At 38.3% G+C, this 18,729-nt stretch overlaps 1 protein-coding gene across 1 annotated transcript in view; it reads right to left on the reverse strand.

The window, feature by feature from the left end:
- Positions 1-14,900, reverse strand: part of LOC148195845 (uncharacterized) — a 56,242-nt gene extending 41,342 nt beyond the window's left edge. The window contains exons 1-2 of the mRNA XM_088095302.1: positions 13,648-14,900; positions 6,429-6,576 (exon numbers count right to left, since the gene is read on the reverse strand). Coding sequence (XP_087951428.1) covers positions 6,429-6,576; positions 13,648-14,900 — 1,401 coding nt within the window. The remainder of the gene's footprint in view (positions 1-6,428; positions 6,577-13,647) is intronic.
- Positions 14,901-18,729: the final 3,829 nt, after the last annotated feature.

Below are 18,729 nucleotides of genomic sequence, written 5' to 3' on the forward strand. Positions count from 1 at the left end.
AGCAGATAATCTTCTGAGGAGATGTGTTACAAATGAAGAAGCAGAAGGAATTCTCTGGCATTGTCATGATTCACCTTATGGAGGACATTTTAATGGAGAAAGAACAGCAGCAAAAGTCCTTCAATCAGGATTTTATTGGCCAACTTTGTTTAAAGATGCTCATAATCATGCTAAAAATTGTGACAAATGTCAAAGAGCAGGGACAATCACTAAACGTCATGAGATGCCTTTACAAGGTATTTTAGAGGTGGAGGTTTTTTATTGTTGGGGTATTGACTTTGTTGGACCCTTCCCTCCATCTTTCAACAATGAATATATTCTGGTAGCAGTGGATTATGTGAGTAAATGGGTGGAAGCATTAGCTTGTCCTAAAAATGATGCTAGCACGGTAATTAAATTCCTGAAGAGGCAGATATTCTCACGTTTTGGCACTCCAAGAGTGTTGATCAGTGATGGAGGATCTCATTTTTGCAATTATCAGCTAGAGAAAGTACTCAAACACTATGGAGTAAAACATAAGGTAGCTGCACCTTATCATCCGCAAACCAATGGACAAGCTGAGGTATCTAACAGGGAGATAAAACGGATCCTGGAAAAAACAGTGACTTCATCAAGAAAGGATTGGTCTCTCAAATTGGATGATGCTCTTTGGGCTTATAGGACAGCAATGAAGACGTCTATGGGATTATCACCATTCCAATTAGTCTATGGGAAAGCATGCCATTTGCCTGTAGAATTGGAGCATAAAGCATTATGGGCTTTGAAATTCTTGAATTTCGATCCTTATGAAACTAAATGCACACGCAGACGGCAGATTTTGGAGCTTGAAGAAATGCGATTACATGCATATGATTCATCCAAGGCTTACAAAGACAAAATTAAATTTTATCATGACAGAAAGTTGGTGAATAGAGTTTTCAATCCAGGACAACAGGTATTATTGTTCAATTCAAGATTGAAGATATTTCCTGGGAAGCTGAAGTCAAAATGGTCAGGACCATATGTGATAAAAGAAGTGCATCCGCATGGAGCAATTGAAATATTTAATCCAGTTGCTGCTGATCCACAAAAGAGTTGGGTGGTGAATGGTCAACGTCTCAAACCTTATCTAGGGGGAGAGGTGCAACAATTTTCCACAATGATGTTGTTGGTTGATCCTTGAAAGTTTGGGTCAGGCTCGTGACGTTAAACAAGCGCTCACTGGGAGGCAACCCAGAGTTTTGTAAGTATTTTCTGGTTTTAGATTAGGGTTTGATGTACTTTATTTGAAACCTGGTTTGTTATGATGGTTTGCTATTAACTGTGATGTTGTGATAAGTAATTCTGAATGATGCTTATGATTGATTGATGTTGAGATGATGTGCACATTAAAATGCTTATACAGGTGATTCACAAGCTTTGTGAACAAATGCATGATATCATGATTGTGATTGTGAAATTAAGCAGGATGTGTATGTCAAATGTGAATGAGCTTATATGTGAGGTTTTGAGCTCCAGAGTTGTTATTGTTGAATGCTATTACTTTGAAAGCATGAATGATTTTGCCCAGGTTTTCTATGATTGAATCAATTGCTTGTTTTGCATCATGTGATCAAGGCCATTTGTTGTAAACCTTTTTATTGGCCAAATTCATAAAATTAGCCCACTAAAAGAGAACACTTTGTGTTCTATCCTTTGAACCCTTAGCCTTGAATATCCACTGAAAACCCTTGATTGAAAATCTTTACCTTGAGTTAAGTAGAAGATTTTGTGTGGTATTGTTAAGTGTTCAAGTTTGGGGTTGTTGGGAAAACATGAAAAGCATTGAGCTAAGAGCTCAAAAGTAAGAATATGCGAAGAAAAAGAAAAGAAAAGAAAAAGAAGTAAAGCTCAATGCAAAGGAAAAAGAAAGTTGGGAATGAATAAGATGATTGTGTTGTTATGATTCTCTTAACTCAAGGATTTTGTGATCCAGAAAAACCAATTTTCTTGTTAGCCCAGCCACATTATAAGCCATAGAAAAGTCCTTGTGATGATGCATGCTTGTGAATGTTTTTGATTGTGGTAAAATGAAAGGCAAAGTTAATTCATGTAACATTGTGATAGTAGAGTGAATGAGTGATCATCTCTTATACACTTGAGTGTGAGTGAAACACTTGACTTAGTGAGGAAATATCACATGAACACATGAACATCCACGCTTAATTGATTGATCATTCATGAAAATAGCATTTGTTGGAATTTAAATGACTTTGTGAACACTAAAGCATGTGCACATCTTGATTGAACTCTTGGTCATAAGTTTGGGTGAAGTTTTTGCTTATCTTGAAAAGAAGATTTTTGAATGAAGTGAATCATCATATGAATTGGTTTAAAGATAGAGTTACATCTTTAAAAAGTGCAAAAGGAGAAGCCGAAGTCACCGCTCAGCGGCAGTTTACCGCTGAGCGGCACTCAGGAGTTTGCGGGAGGTCCGCTGAGGGGCAAAATGGCCGCTGAGGGGAGAAAACAAGTCACGCACTCACCGCTGAGCGGTATTTTACCGCTGAGCGGTACTTTGGAAGTCACGGGAGATCCGTTGAGGGGCAAAATGGCCGCTGAGGGGAGAAAACAGGTCACGCAATCACCGCTGAGCGGTAGTTTACCGCTGAGCGGCATTTTAATGGGCTTGGATTTGACTTTTTGTAATTTACGAATGATATATAAGCTTTAGGGTTTCCTAGGGTTAGGTATCTCTGGCTGGAACGAGGCAAACACTCTCTCTACCACCCCTTTGAAGGAGGATCTTGGATGCTGAGGCTTCCGCTTCACCTTTTTAGGTTTTATTCTTTCATTCTTTCATTGTAATTCATCTAGGTTCACCATGAATATGGTGAACTAACCTCTTTATGTTTGTTGGGGAATCAATGTAGTCTTGTGAAACTCTCATATATGGAATCTGTTTTTACATCTTTTAATTAAGACTTATGCTTTCTTTCATCATTAGTTAGGGTTTTTCCTCTTTGTTTAATGCTTGCATGGTTTAACTCATTCGATGCATGATTATTGGTTTTGTCGATACGGGAACGTACGGGGAAGTCTAGATCCGGGGAATTTCTCCCAATTTTATATTGGTTGTCGTTAAGCTCCTGTACTTATGAACTAATCATTAGGAATGCTAGGAATTGTATGAACTCGTGATTAGGGAGAAGCCTTCTGGAAAGGTACATTAGAGAGTGGCATTAACAATGGTGATTTGATCGTTGAATTCCTAAAATATATGAGGGTGGATAAGATGAAATTGAACCCCAACAACATATCCATACATAAATTTCATTGAAAGTGTTTATCTTTTGCTTTTTGCCATTGATCACAATTCATGCATACATGTTTATTTTCTGTCTTGCATTTTAAACCCCAATTAATTCGTTTGTAAGTCTTAGTTAATTAAGAAATCACATAACTAAACTAGGCCGTGAGTCCTTTGGGAAGAACGATACTTGGTCTTACCAAGTTTTATTACTTGAACGATTCGGTCATACTTGCCGATTGAAAACAAGTTTGTGACATCATAATTTGGTGTTCATAAATTTGTCCATCACTACCACCACTCTCTCCTCTCTATCCTGGAGCACCACTATACCTTCATTTACATCTATGATAGCCCTGGCCGTTTTCATAAACGGTCTTCCAAGTATGATAGGTATCTTCTCAGTCTCCATCTTCATCACCACAAAGTCTGCCAAGAACTGAAGTTTGCCAACACAAACTATAATGTCCTCTACAATCCCACATGGCTCCTTTGAAGATCCATCGGCCATTACTATTTTAATCTTTGCATGTTTCATTTTAACATTGCCGATTTGCTCCAGTAAAGAATAAGGTATCAAGTTAACACTTGAACCTAAATCAAGGAGAGCTTTCTTTACCTTTTTCTTCCCTATAGTACAAGGGATAGAAAAACTGCCTAGATCTGACGCTTTAGGAGGGAATGACTCTTTCTTAACAGTTGTACACTTTTTTGCCTCATCATCTCTACGTCTCTTCTTTGTAGAAATTTCTTCATCAGATTTTGTGTAAACTGCAATTTTCTGTAAAATTTGTTCCCAAGGTGCTTTATTATCCATCATTCTGAATAATTCTGTGAAATCCATTTGTTTCTCTTGATTTATTGGAAAAGGAAAATTGTTTTCGCTCTCTATTTCTCTTCTTTCTTCTGTTTCTTCTTCTTCTAACTCAATTATCTCTTCATTCACACTCTTTACCACTTTGCACTCTTCTCTAGGGTTAACCTCAGTATTAGCCCCAAAATTTCTATTTGGCCTTTCTTCCAATTGCTTGGTAATCTGACCCATTTGAATCTCCAAATTCTTTATAGCAGCTTCAGTGCTCTTTTGAGAAGATTCGGTTTTCTGTATGAATTGCTGAAGAGTTTCTTCCAACCTTGTTGATTTTTCATTAAGCATAGATAACTGTTGCCAAAAGGTTGGTTGCTGCTGCTGCTTATTATATTGATTTGCTTGCCCAGTTTGTCCTTGACCAATGCTTGGATGTGGTTTCCATCCTTGATTGTAATTCCCTTGACGGTATGGAAATTGATTAGCCATGAAATTAACATCCTCCAAGGCTTCCACTGGAAAAGCACATTGACCATTGATATGATCACCTCCACATAATTCGCACAACTGGGTTTGTACCTGTGCAGCAGTTTTCAACTCTTTAGGTAATTGTGCAAGAGTTTTAGTCAGAGTCTCCAGCTGTTGAGTTAGAATTTTATTTTGAGCTAGCAAGGCATCATGGGTCTGTAATTGGAGAACCCCTTTTTGTTGCATAGGAACTCCTCTTTCACTGTTGAGCTCATTATCACTAGTAGCCATGTTGTCAATGATTTCTATAGCTTCCTCTGGAGTTTTCCATTTAATATTGCCTCCTTTTGCACTTTTTGATGTCTTTTCTGATTTCATCTCTCTCCTTCTTCACTTCTTTCACCAAATTCACCTTAAAACCTGCACAAAAACACTAAAATCAAGCATAAACATGTCCAGCTCTCTTATTTATGAAAATATGCAGAAAAGCATCATTTCAAGCTAGTTTCTAAGTGTAAAGGTTGCTTTTAGTGTCAATTTTAAGCATGAAAATAACAGTTTTTCAACTGTTATCACAACCCCAAACTGTTGAAAAACTGTTATTTTCATGCTTAAAATTGATACTAAAAGCAACCTTTATACTTAGAAACTAGCTTGAAATCATGCTTTTCTTCATATTTTCAGAAATAAGAGAGCTGGAAAGGTTTATGCTTGATTTCAGTGTTTTTGTGCAGGTTTTAAGGTGAATTTAGTGAAAGAAGTGAAGAAGGAGAGAGATGGAATCAGAAAAGACATCAAAAAGTGCAAAAGGAGAAGCCGAAGTCACCGCTCAGCGGCAGTTTACCGCTGAGCGGCACTCAGGAAGTCACGGGAGGTCCGCTGACGGGCAAAATGGCCGCTGAGGGGAAGAAACGACTCACGCACTTACCGTTGAGCGGTACTTTACCGCTGAGCGGCACTTTTATGGGCTTGGACCTAATTTTCTGTAATTTACGAATAATATATAAGCTTTAGGGTTTCCTAGGGTTAGGTATCTTTGGTAGGAACGAAGCAAACACTCTCTCTTCCACCCCTTTGAAGGAGGATCTTGGATGCTCAGGCTTCCTCTTCACCGTTCTAGGGTTTTATCTTTCATTCTTTCATTGTTATTCATCTAGGTTGACCATGAATATGGTGAACTAAACTCTGTATGTTTGTTGGGGAATCAATGTAATCTCTTGAAGCTCTCATATATGGAATCTGTTTTTACATCTTTTAATTAAGACCTATGCTTTCTTTCATCATTAGTTAGGGTTTTTCCTCTTTGCTTAATGCTTGCGTTGTTTAACTCATTCGATGCATGATTATTGGTTTTGTCGATACGGGCACGTACGGGGAAGTCTAGATCCGGGGAATTTCTCCCAATATTATATTGGTTGTCGTTAAGCTCCTGCACTTATGAACTAATTATTAGGAATGCTAGGAATTGTATGAACTCGTAATTAGGGAGAAGCCTTCTTGAAAGGTACTTTAGAGAGTGGCATTAACAATGATGATTTGAATGTTGAATTCCTAAAATATATGAGAGTAGATAAGATGAAATTGACCCCCAACAACATATTCATACATATATTTCATTGAAAGTGTTTATCTTTTGCTTTTGCTATTGATCAAAACTTCATGCATACATATTTAATTTTCATCTTTTGCATATAAAAATCCAAATATTTCGTCTTTAAGTCTTAGCTAATCAATAAACCACACAACTAAACTAGGCCGTGAGTCCTTTGGGAAGAACGATACTTGGTCTTACCAAGTTTATTACTTGAATGATTCGGTCATACTTGCCGATTGAAAAACAAGTTTGTGACATCATATTTTGGTGTTCATAAATTTGTCCATCACTTCCATGGGTACAACATCACAAAGAACCTCATCTTGATATTTGCCAATGGAAAAGGAAATATGGACTTGCTTATTTACCAAGATTTCACCCTCCTCACTTAACCATTGAAGTTTGTAGGGCTTGGCATGCGCAGTAGTGGGTAGTGATGAGTCATTATTTCTTGAATTATATTTAGTTTATTGCACTTAAATAAACCAGGGAATTGTGTTTAATTGTTTGTTATTTCCCCGTTTTCCGAATTCTGCTTAATTTGGTCGGAAATTTGTAATTGTGCTAATTTGGGTTTTCTGAGCTGATTAAGTGCATTTTTGAAGTGCAGGAAAATTTCGGAAATACATTTTGGGACATCAGGAAGACTCTCCACACAGATATTTTTGAATTAATTAAATTGTAATTCAGTAGTTTAGAATTTTTGAATCAACTCTTATATTTTGGGTCAATTTTTGGTAAATTAGATTAGACCCAAAATTAGAAGTTAGTGACTTGGCACCCTAGGGTTTTATTGTGTGGACCCTACCCTAAAAAAAAGAGGACACACGGCCTTAAAGGAAAGAGCCAGCCGCCACACATCACTGACTCACTTTTACTCTCTCGACTCTTAGCTTTGAGGCTACTGTATTTTTGAATTTTTCTAGGGGGCTGAACGCGTTTTGCAATGAATGAATGAAGAGATGATGGTGATTATTTTTGCTGATTTCTCATTGCCCCTTTTCGTTTGGGTTTTACACTTTGGAAGCTTCATTCCAGCTAGCACCGTCCAATAGAGTTACTCAAATTTTCTTTCTTTTAAAGAGGAGACGTTAATTCTTTTTGATTGGAGTCACGACTGGAAACTTTGAAGGAGGCGCTGATTCATGGTGGAAGGAAGGCACAAGTGTGCTTATTGAAGCGTGGTCCAGCTGTCACGAAGAGAAGAGGGGAGAATTCATCTTCACGGCTAGAAGCAAGAAAGCGTTGGTGTGCACGGAAGGTGGATGCTGGAACGGTGATTTCAAGGTAGCACACGTTAATTGCACGGAGAGTGGAGCTGGAAGCAGGGATAAGTGATGAGTCATTCCAGCAGTAAGGATGTGGTTTTTCTTTCTTTAAAGGGCAGTAGCGGTGATTGATTTAGTAGTTCATTTCTATTTAGCTTAGCTGGAATAGAGAATGAGAGGATGCTTGAGGTGGCTGGACATATTGGAAGCTGCTGAAACGTAGTGGAGGAGTGATGTGCCACGGTTGGAAGGAAGAAGTGCAGTGGTGTCCAAGCCGTTTGATGCCCACGTGAAGGTGTGACATTGAATTTGCAGTAGAATAGAATGTTTAACTGTTTTTATGTGGAGAATGCAGCTGCCATGTGGAGAAGAAGTCATACATTTTAGAAAGCAAAAGTGCTGGAACCGTGAAGAGTGATTCACGTGAATGTGGACCATAGTGTGCACGGTGATGGAGCACTTTCAAGAGGCTAGAAAGTTTTATTCTCTTTAGTTAATCATTGAAGGAAGATGGTGCAGAGGTGTGGACTTTTTATTTGGGAAAAGAAGTAGGATACGTTGGAGATGTGGTGTCACGGTTAAGGAGGTAGTTCTTTATAAGCATTTGCAATGTTTAATTTCTTTTGGTAGATGAATGGGTCATAAGTTTTATTTTCTTTCATTTCTTTTGCTTTAAAATATTTTATATCATATTTTGAACTCATTTTCTGTATTTTAGATGTTTCAGATTGATTTTACTATTTCAAGTTGTTGTAATTCCATTTTAATGTATCAATTTCGTTTTTACTGTCTTAATCTAGTTTTACTATTTTGAATTTTATTTAAAACGCTTTTTTTATTTATTCGCAACCAAACCATGAAACCCCCCCCCCCACGACATGTTTGACCTAAGACTCGAACCACATTTGGTCCTTGAGAGACGACCTAGGAGTCACTTCCTAGTCTATACTGCATTCTTTTATGCACAACTTTTGTGAGAGGTGCGACCCCCTCATCAAAATGGCGCCGCTGCCGGGGACCAACGGTTCAGTCTTAGGTCTTTTGTTGTGTTAGTGTTGTGTTGTGTGATTTGTTTTAGGATGTTTAGTTAGTCTTGTTTGGGTTTACTTCTTTTATCGATTTTTTTGTTTTTAGATTTTTATCATTTTTTGTATTTTGTGCATTTAGTTGTTGTTTCTGGAAGTTTCAAATTATGTAAATAATGGTTTTCCCCCATGTTATGTTTCTATATGTTTGGTTTAATCTTTGTTTGAAGTGGAAGTCCAGGTCTGAGACAGGTTTTGCACTACAATAGAGGAGATGACAGATTCTCAAGACTGGATATATGATCTGATCAAGAGTCTTCCCAAATTCAATGGGTTGGCACATGAAGATCCATACAGGCACCTCAAGGGGTTTTGTTTGGTGTGTTTGTCGATGAGGCCTCCTGGTGTTTCAAAGGAGACAGTGTTGATGAAAGTGTTTCCAATGTCCCTTCAAGGTGCAGCAAGAGACTGGTTCCTATACCAGAATCCTTTTGATAGTTGGCAGGAAACACAACAAAGATTCCTCAACAAGTTCTTTCCAGCAGCAAAGGTAATCAACATTAGGAGGGAGATCACTACCATTGAGCAATTTCAAGAAGAAAGCCTGGCAGATTATTGGGAGAGGTTTAACAGGCTCTGCACAGCCTGTCCAAACCACCAAATTTCAAAGCATTTGCTCTTGATTTACTTTTATGAAGGGCTCCTGGACAATGAAAGGATATTAGTGGATGTAGCTGCTGGTGGATCTTTGATGGACAGAACTCCAACAGAGGCAAAGAAGTTGCTCTGCAAGCTGGCGGGTCAAAATCCAAGTGAGGTAGTAAAGGAAAAACCTGAGCAGGTTTACTGTAAACTCGAAATCCCTACTCATGTATCTGAGGTTCAAGTAAATTTTAATGTTTTTGAATTGGTAAAACTTGAACCATTTAAGCCTGTTCTGGATTCTGATATTGATATACATGTGCACACTCATGTTGTGGATTCATTATTCCCTGTAGAGCACATTGACATACCTGATGTTCACTATCCTTGCACTGATCTTGATTTAAATGATAGCCTTGAGGATGCAGCTGATGACTTGGAGATTGGTAAGAAAATTTTCAATGAGCAAAAACAAGTTTATTCTGAACTTGAGATTCCAAACACTTTACCTGATTTGCTTATACATTCAATTGCCTGTGATTTGATGCACACTGATTCTATAGGATTCATGACTGATACTGATACAGAGTTGATTGACCATTCTAAAATTTTTTATTCAGTATCAGCCATTGAACCCATTGGTCTAAAGGTTGTTTTGAATGGACATGATTGCCGTGATGAAATTTTGAATGATAATAGCCTTGAACTGACCTTTGATTCTGTTGATGATGCATATATCAATATTGATTTTGAGGTAGAAACTATGCAATCTGATAACTCTATAGAGTTAGGACTGAACTTTGATCTGACACAGTTCTTTGAGAACTTTGAATGTGATTGTGAATCTGGTTCTTGCCCGATTTGTATTGAAATTGATTATGTGTTATAGACAGATTCTAAGCGTATAACAGATGCTATTGATTGTGAGTTTGATGACCATGCTGCAGGATTAAATGAGAATACAGGTGCTGACATTAAGGAAATCATGATTAATGAAGGAGAGTGTACTGCTACTTCTTTGACTGAGCCAGAGATCTCCGTTCCGGTGTCACACACTGAACAACTGCCAGTGGAAGGAAAGCTACTGATGGAACAATTTGCTGGGAAAAGAAAGAAGAAACATCTCGTTGTGGATGATATGGCAGTACTGATGAAGTTGTTACTCCTCAAAACTTGTTTGCTGAATCCTGTGGTGGAAGACATCTCCCTGATAGTCCAAAATTGGCAATTGCCACCATGACCAGGGGAGTTTTCTTTCTCTCTTCTCCCCCTTTCCCTACTTTTATTACACTTGTCCATGATCTGTTGACTGTTTTGATTTCTGATCTTATGCTTATGACACATTGAGGACACTGTGTAGTTTAAGTGTGGTCTATTGGGGGAGATTCTGATTTTTCTTTGTTAATTTTTGTTTTCCGTGTTAAATTTTTTTTTTCTTTTCTAGGTAGTTTTTGTTGTGTCTTGTGTACAGTTTTGCATGCTTTTCGTGAATTCTGGATTGTGGTTAGGTTGTCAGTTTTCCTTCACTTCATTGATACTCTGAGATGTTGGATTCCTTGCTTTTCTTTGCTTGGAAGATGATCATGATGTTTGAGAGTTGAATTGATTGTGACAGAATTACACTGTGTGAGATTTGAACCACTTTATGTTCTTTCTTGTGTGTGATATGTCTCTTGATTGCTTGCGCATATGCCTTGGCTTGACTCTTGTTGATAGTTCTTGATTGATATGCATGTTTGGAAGTGATAAAGGCAATTTTGTTCTTGAGCCTCTCTAGCCAAATAAGCTTACCTTGTTTTAATTCTTTGATAACCCATTTTGAGCCTATACTTTCCCCCATTTCCTTGTTTTGAAGCTCATACACTAGCGCTCAGTGAAAAACAATGATTACCTTAACCCTAGGGAATTTTGGAGCTTTGGAAGTGTTTTGGGAACAAGTGTGGTCTCCTTGGGGTTTCTGATGAATTGGCTGGTTGGTTCCTCTTCTTGTTTTATGTTTGTAAATATGTTGTGTATCTTGTCTCTTATAGTTGTGTCCTAAACAGAGAGAAAAGAAAAGAGACAGGATGAAAAAAAAAATATAGAGAAAAAAAAATTGAAAAAAAAAGAAAAAAAAATTTGTGAATAATGGAGTCAAGAAGAGGATTGAATTAGAGGTTTTGGGTGTGAGTTGACTGTGTTTACACTTGTTCCCCATTGCTCCTCTATTTCTTTTGGTTTGTAGCTTTTTATCCATATTTTATCCTCCCTTGTCCTTGGCCCCATTACAACCATGAAAGGACCTTTTGATTTAAACATGCGTATGTGCTTGAGTGTTGATATTAGAGGCTTGCCAAGTCTAGTTGTGTTTGCTTTCTTGAGTGCATTGAGTGACATTGATTTACCTTAAACACTTGAGAGAAACACTGATAGTGCATCTGTGAGGTTTTGTTACTTTTGATTCACCTCTTGAGCTGATTGATCATTTTGCCATGTCTTCAATTGCTTGGATGATTTCATGAGTATCTGCTTTCTCTGATTGATTCTGTGTGGGATATTGTCTACTTCTTTTCTTGGTCCAGATTCCTGGAGAGCTGTGTAATTCTGTTTCTGTCCTTGTTGAGTCTTTGTTGTCTGTCTGTCGAGTCTGTGTCAGCTTCCTGATGTTTGAGTAGTTCCCTGGTTTTTGTCTTGGTTTTGCCCAGGAGTGCAAAAGACTAAGTGTGGTCTATTTTGATGAGTCATTATTTCTTGAATTATATTTTGTTTATTGCACTTAAATAAACCAGGGAATTGTGTTTAATTCTTTGTTATTTCCCCGTTTTCCGAATTCTACTTAATTTGGTCGGAAATTTGTAATTGTGCTAATTTGGGTTTTCTGAGCTGATTAAGTGCATTTTTGAAGTGCAGGAAAATTTCAAAAATACATTTTGGGACATCAGGAAGAATGCCAAATAAATTCAAGACTCTCCACCCAGATATTTTTGAATTAATTAAATTGTAATTCAGTAGTTTAGAATTTTTGAATCAACTGTTATATTTTGGGTCAATTTTTGGTAAATTAGATTAGACCCAAAATTAGAAGTTAGTGACTTGGCACCCTAGGGTTTTATTGTGTGGACCCTACCCTAAAAAAAAGAGGACACACGGCCTTAAAGGAAAGAGCTAGCCGCCACACATCACGGACTCACTTTTACTCTCTCGGCTCTTAGTTTTGAGGCAACTGTATTTTTGAATTTTTCTAGGGGGCTGAACGCGTTTTGCAATGAATGAATGAAGAGATGATGGTGATTATTTTTACTGATTTCTCATTGCCCCTTTTCGTTTGGGTTTTACACTTTGGAAGCTTCATTCCAGCTAGCACCGTCCAGTAGAGTTACTCAAATTTTCTTTCTTTTAAAGAGGAGACGTTAATTCTTTTTGATTGGAGTCACGGCTGGAAACTTTGAAGGAGGCGCTGATTCATGGTGGAAGGAAGGCATAAGTGTGCTTATTGAAGCGTGGTCCAGCTGTCACGAACAGAAGAGGGGAGAATTCATCTTCACGGCTGGAAGCAAGAAAGCGTTGGTGTGCACGGAAGGTGGATGCTGGAACGGTGATTTCAAGGTAGCACACGTTAATTGCACGGAGAGTGGAGCTGGAAGCAGGGAGAAGTGATGAGTCATTCCAGCAGTAAGGATGTGGTTTTTCTTTCTTTAAAGGGCAGTAGCGGTGATTGATTTAGTAGTTTATTTCTATTTAGCTTAGCTGGAATAGAGAATGAGAGGATGCTTGAGGTGGCTGGACATATTGGAAGCTGCTGAAACGTGTTGGAGGAGTGATGTGCCACGGTTGGAAGGAAGAAGTGCAGTGGTGTCCAAGCCGTTTGATGCCCACGTGAAGGTGTGACATTGAATTTGCAGTAGAATAGAATGTTTAACTGTTTTCATGTGGATAATGCAGCTGCCATGTGGAGAAGAAGTCATACATTTTAGAAAGCAAAAGTGCTGGAACCCTGAAGAGTGATTCACGTGAATGTGGACCATAGTGTGCACGGTGATGGAGCACTTTCAAGAGGCTAGAAAGTTTTATTCTCTTTAGTTAATCATTGAAGGAAGATGGTGCAGAGGTGTGGAATTTTTATTTGGGAAAAGAAGTAGGATACGTTGGAGATGTGGTGTCACGGTTAAGGAGGTAGTTCTTTATAAGCATTTGCAATGTTTAATTTCTTTTGGTAGATGAATGGGTCATAAGTTTTATTTTCTTTCATTTCTTTTGCTTTAAAATATTTTATATCATATTTTGAACTCATTTTCTGTATTTTAGATGTTTCGGATTGATTTTACTATTTCAAGTTGCTGTAATTCCATTTTAATGTATCAATTTCGTTTTTACTGTCTTAATCTAGTTTTACTATTTTGAATTTTATTTAAAACGCTCTTTTTATTTATTCGCAACCAAACCATCAAACCCCCCCCCCCCCCACTACGTGTTTGACCTAAGACTCGAACCACATTTGGTCCTTGAAAGACGACCTAGGAGTCACTTCCTAGTCTATACCGCATTCTTTTATGCACAACTTTTGTGAGAGGTGCGACCCTCTCATCAGTAGCTTGAGCTTTTCCACTACGCGTGTGCTAGCCACATTAGTGCAACTTCCCCCGTCTATGATCATGGAACAAACCTTGCTAGCTATAAGATATCTAGTGTGAAAAATATTTTCTCTTTGAGTTGTGTTAAAGTCCTTGTGGACTTGACCCAAGAGACATCTTATAACTAGTAGGTCGCCATCAAATGGAACCTTGTACTCATCTTCACTAGAGGAAGAAGAAGAATGAGAAGTGTGTGAAGGTGAAGAAGGAGGAGAGGCATCGGTGACAACCTCTTCTCCTCTAATGCACATTGCCCTCTTGTTTGGGCATGCAGATGCAATATGACCATGACCCAAGCACCGAAAACATTTTACTTGACTAGGTCGTGTTGGTGACTTAGGTTTGGAAAAAGAAGGTGCGGTGTTAGTAGAAGATGGCCGAGATTTATGAGAAATCTCTCTAGAAACATCCTTTTCCTTGTCCCTTGATGATGAGCTTTTGTAAAAATTGTCTTTTGAAGAACTGGAAAATTTGTGGCGATAAGACTCTTTTCTTAAAACTTGTCTTTCAACTTTCATAGCCCTATGTACCACAATATCTAAATCCTCATCATCATGGAGCTCTACAACATCTTGGATGTTTCTATTGAGACAACTTATAAATCTAGCTATTTTCGCGGAGTCAGTCTCATTAGTGTTAGTATGGTATAAGAGCACTTCGAGCTCACGCGCATACTCCTCCACACTTCGTCTACCCTGAGTAAGCCGTTGGAGCTTAATCAGGAGGTCCCTATGGTAGTATGGAGGTACGAAGCGTTGGTACAACAAGCACCGAAAATGTTCCCAAGAGCTCGCGGGTGAGCCCCTGGTAATGTTCATCCTAAGTAGCCATTGCATGGCGTATCCCTCTAAGGCTAAAGTAGCTAGCTTTACACGCAAATGTTCGTCTACATCATACAAATTAAAAACTTGTTCTACTTTAGCTATCCAATCTAAAAATACACTAGGATCGGTGTCTCCCTTGAAACTTGGCAAAGACAACTTTGGCATTGCAAGGTTTGGATCCAAAGCTTTGTCTGCTTGCTTTTTCTTGGAGGAACCATGGTCATGACCATGAGTGTGCTTTCCTTTGGTCTTTACCTCTATGTCTAGCCTTTTGCTAAGGGTGTCAAGTTGATGTTGCATTTGTTGGAAGGCCTTCATCAAATCAAATTTACTAGAAGGGCTTCCATGGTGGCTATCTCCATTGGATGAAGCACGACTGGAACCTGCAGACATGGTAAGGCAAAGAGAAAAAAAAACTACACACAAAACAGGTTAGAAATGGTGTATAAACATGGTCCAAACAGCAGCCACAAAACAGCAGCACACTCACGGTTGCACTCAAAGCATGCAAGGAAAAATGGCTCAAAACTCACGGTAAAATTGGCTCTCAAGACAAAACAAGGTCAGCACTCTTCTTTTAAAAAATAGTATAATGTCTCACAAGTCCACTTTGAGAGCACCAACTCAAGTCTAAAGCAAATGGAAAGATGTACAATCCACCCTCAATGCAAAGGAGCCAAATCAAGACAGCCCATGGTAGAAGCCAAAAAAATGAATGAAAACTACAAGACAAATGATGGAAATGGAACCTAAAAATCAAGAAACTTGGCACACAATAAGGAGGCAGCAATCTAATGATTTTATGAAGACAAAACAGCGAGAAAAATGGAGGCAAAACAGTGGCACAAAATGAACAAGACAACAGCAAACAAATTGACACAACTAAGAAGTAAATCACACCAACATGCTAGGCATACATGAAGAGTAAGATCAAATTAATGCTGGAAATAATTTGGCAAACCTCAAACCTATATATTCTGTAATTGTAGTAAAATAGAGGCTCAAAATGAAGCTAGAAAACACACCAATAATGAAGATAGCTCATGGCCAGACCAGCACACACAATGCAAAACAATTTTGAATTTTTTTGTGGTGCATGCAGTTTAGGAGATTGGCTAGTCTCGGCCAAGCAAAATTGAGGTGCTTAGGTGTGTTTGCACAAAGCTAATATTTGATTGGTTTAAGACCTCTACTAATGCCGAATATATAAGCAAAGTTTACACACTTAAATCCTATGATGATCAAACTCAATTCAGCATACAAACATGGAGATGTAAAAAAACTCTTAGCTATGCAATTTCAGAAAAATACTCTTGAAAACTCCTAAAGAGGACAAACATATGACTCAATTCAAAGTTAACAAGCAAGGAAAGACACATACAATCCAGCCAAGACAAGAAATTAAAGCTGGAACAGCAAGCAAAAAGGAATAAGGACACCTACTTGTTGAAGACTTCCTGATGAGAGGGTCGCACCTCCCACAAAAGTTGTGCATAAAAGAATGCAGTATAGACTAGGAAATGACTCCTAGGTCGTCTCTCAAGGACCAAATTGGGTTCAGTCTCAGATCAACACGTAGTGGGGGGTTTTGTGCAAGATTTGTGACTGTAATTGAACTTAAATTAAAATGAGAATTAAACACAACCGAACATAATTGACAACCTTAAAGTGAATGAAAATATTAGACCGAACAATGCAAAGATAAATTTCCAAACACAATTAAAGTATTATTCAAATGCAACACTAAAGCTAAAAAATGAAATGCACATTACAACTTGGAATGTAAATTCAAAGAAACAGAGATGTTAACCAATTGAAACACAAAGTCACTAGAATAAAAGAAACAAGGTTTAGCTAATAATTAAAATGCTCATTGCAGTGGAATTAAAGAAACACACTTAACTAATAAACTTCAATTCAAATTTAAATGCATTGAGTATAAATGAAATGCCAAAGTGCACGACACATTAAAATGCAATTAATTCACGGAATAGAGTGTGTGCACCGCTTCTCGTAAAATGAAAATTAAATGTGCTTTTCAAATGGAAATTAAATGAAAGTGGTGAATTCTCCTTCCAGTCGTGACATTGATGGAGTGATACATTTAATTTAAAAATTGCATGAACAAAAATGAAAAAGGGGCAAGGAGTAAAACAAAATTGGAATTAGCGTGGAACTCCAACACGTTCCAGCTCTCCATTGCAGCAGCCAACACGTCCCAGCTCTTCCATGTGCCATTCTGCAAAGCTTCCACCATGACACCATTCTTTTCCTACCCCATGTGCTTCTATTTAAAAGAAAGAAAAAAAAATCCTGCGTGCTGCTCTCTGGATGTGACGGCACCGTGAGCTTTCTCTCCACCACCTCTTCATTTCCTAAGAAAAAAAAAATCTCCAAAAGCTTAGCTACTTTCCCTCTACTAGCCGTAACATCCCTGCACCAACCATGTCACCAATTGCTTTGCCTCCTTTTCATTCCCAAGGCATCAAAATAAAATCATAAAACATCACTTCATCGTCCCCTCAACCGCGTGAACATTCAAGCATGAAAGCAATAAAGGCTTCAATCAAAGGTGCATAAAAATCCAAAATGAAAGAGGCAAGAAATAAATGCAGCAAATAACAATTAACATAAGCTCTTGTGCACATTCTTTTTCATTCAATAGAAAACTAAAGATGAGTCCAACGCATGTTACTTAAATGAAATAAAATTCAGAATATGCTCTCCCATTCATCCCCTGTAAAGTACTCTCAAAGAAAGGAACAAAGAAAAACAAAAGAAGACCAAGTTCGCACACCCTCAAAACAAGTGGTGGCCGGCTCTCTCCTTCATCCCATTTTTTTCCCCCCAAAAGTGGCGGCTGGATGCCCCTTAAAACCTGAGAGTCTTGTGCACTATATTCTTCTCCGCCCTACACTACCCTCCTACAACTAAAGTGCTGGACTGCTGGACCGAGAGCTAGCAATTACCGTGTGCACCTCCTTTTTTTTGGACCAGCTGTTGTCCGCGTGTGATTACTTGAATGGTGCAGGCCGTGTGCTGCTGGACTTGTGGATGTGGCAGCTGTTGGAAGCTTCTTCATGCAGCTCCAAACTGTTGGGCCTACTGCTTGCTGGACCGTTGAAGCCTCCCTCTTTGTGCCAAGCTCCAATATTTTAAAAGAAAGAAAACGTGGTGCTCAGCCCACTTCTTCATTCCATAAAGTTTTGTCCCCTAGCACTTTTGACTTCCTTCAATTAATTAATCACCACAAGAATGCACATCTTTTCCATACTTCACTAAAACAAATCCACCTTCTCCACTTTTTTTTTTATTCCAGCCGTGGCTTCTCTATGGTGCTGGATGTGCATGTGGCTGCTTTCTTTTTTTTTTCTTTGCTATCCAATAAAGCCAAGCTGTTGTATGCCTTGTTTAAGAGTGTTGGGAGGTTTTAGCACTGTCCAATGATCAATTCCAGCCACCACAATTACTAAACAGCAAGCAAACAATGCAAACAGATTAGAAATCACTCAAACAGTAATCACTGGACTGACATATGAGAGTAAAATAAATACTGGGAACAGCACAAAACGAATTTGAACAAAGTAAAAACTATACGTTAAAGTAGACATCTAGACGAAACTATGAAAAAAAATTGCATGGAAAACGGATAAGAATTGAACTCAAACGAAGACACACAAGTTGACACAACATTCACGCGGCAGCCAGCGAAAATAAAAATGGCTAAGATGCATTGGCTCAGTTGCCATTTCTCATTTAGCTTTCAAATGTCCCAAAAAGTTATCTAAAATTTTCCCGTAATTAATAATGCAAAATAATAAGCTCAGATAATTCAAATTAGTTAAAATAAGAATTTCCGATAAAATTAAGCACAATTAGGAAAAACAGGAAAATACCGGACGTTTAAGCATAATTCCCCGACTAATTCTAGTGCATTAAACTAAGTGAAGTGAGGAAAATATTGGTTCATCACTTCCAATAGCATTGTTGCTATTTGAAGAAATGTCAGCATTGATAAGGCTCTGGACAGCCATCGGACTCACCTCCAAACTGTGATATGAAGTGTTGAATCCTTGCTTAAGAGTGTTGGTAGGCCTTAGCACCGTCCACAGATCAAATTCAGCCACCACAAGTACCAAACAACAAGCAAACAATGCAAACAGATTAGAAGTCACACAACAGTAAGCACTGGACTGACATAGTGGAGAAATAATTTTACTGG

The sequence above is a fragment of the Vigna umbellata genome, chromosome 7, assembly GCF_029865625.1.
Source record: "Vigna umbellata cultivar VRB3 chromosome 7, Vumbellata_1.0, whole genome shotgun sequence".
Taxonomy (NCBI): Eukaryota; Viridiplantae; Streptophyta; class Magnoliopsida; order Fabales; family Fabaceae; genus Vigna; species Vigna umbellata.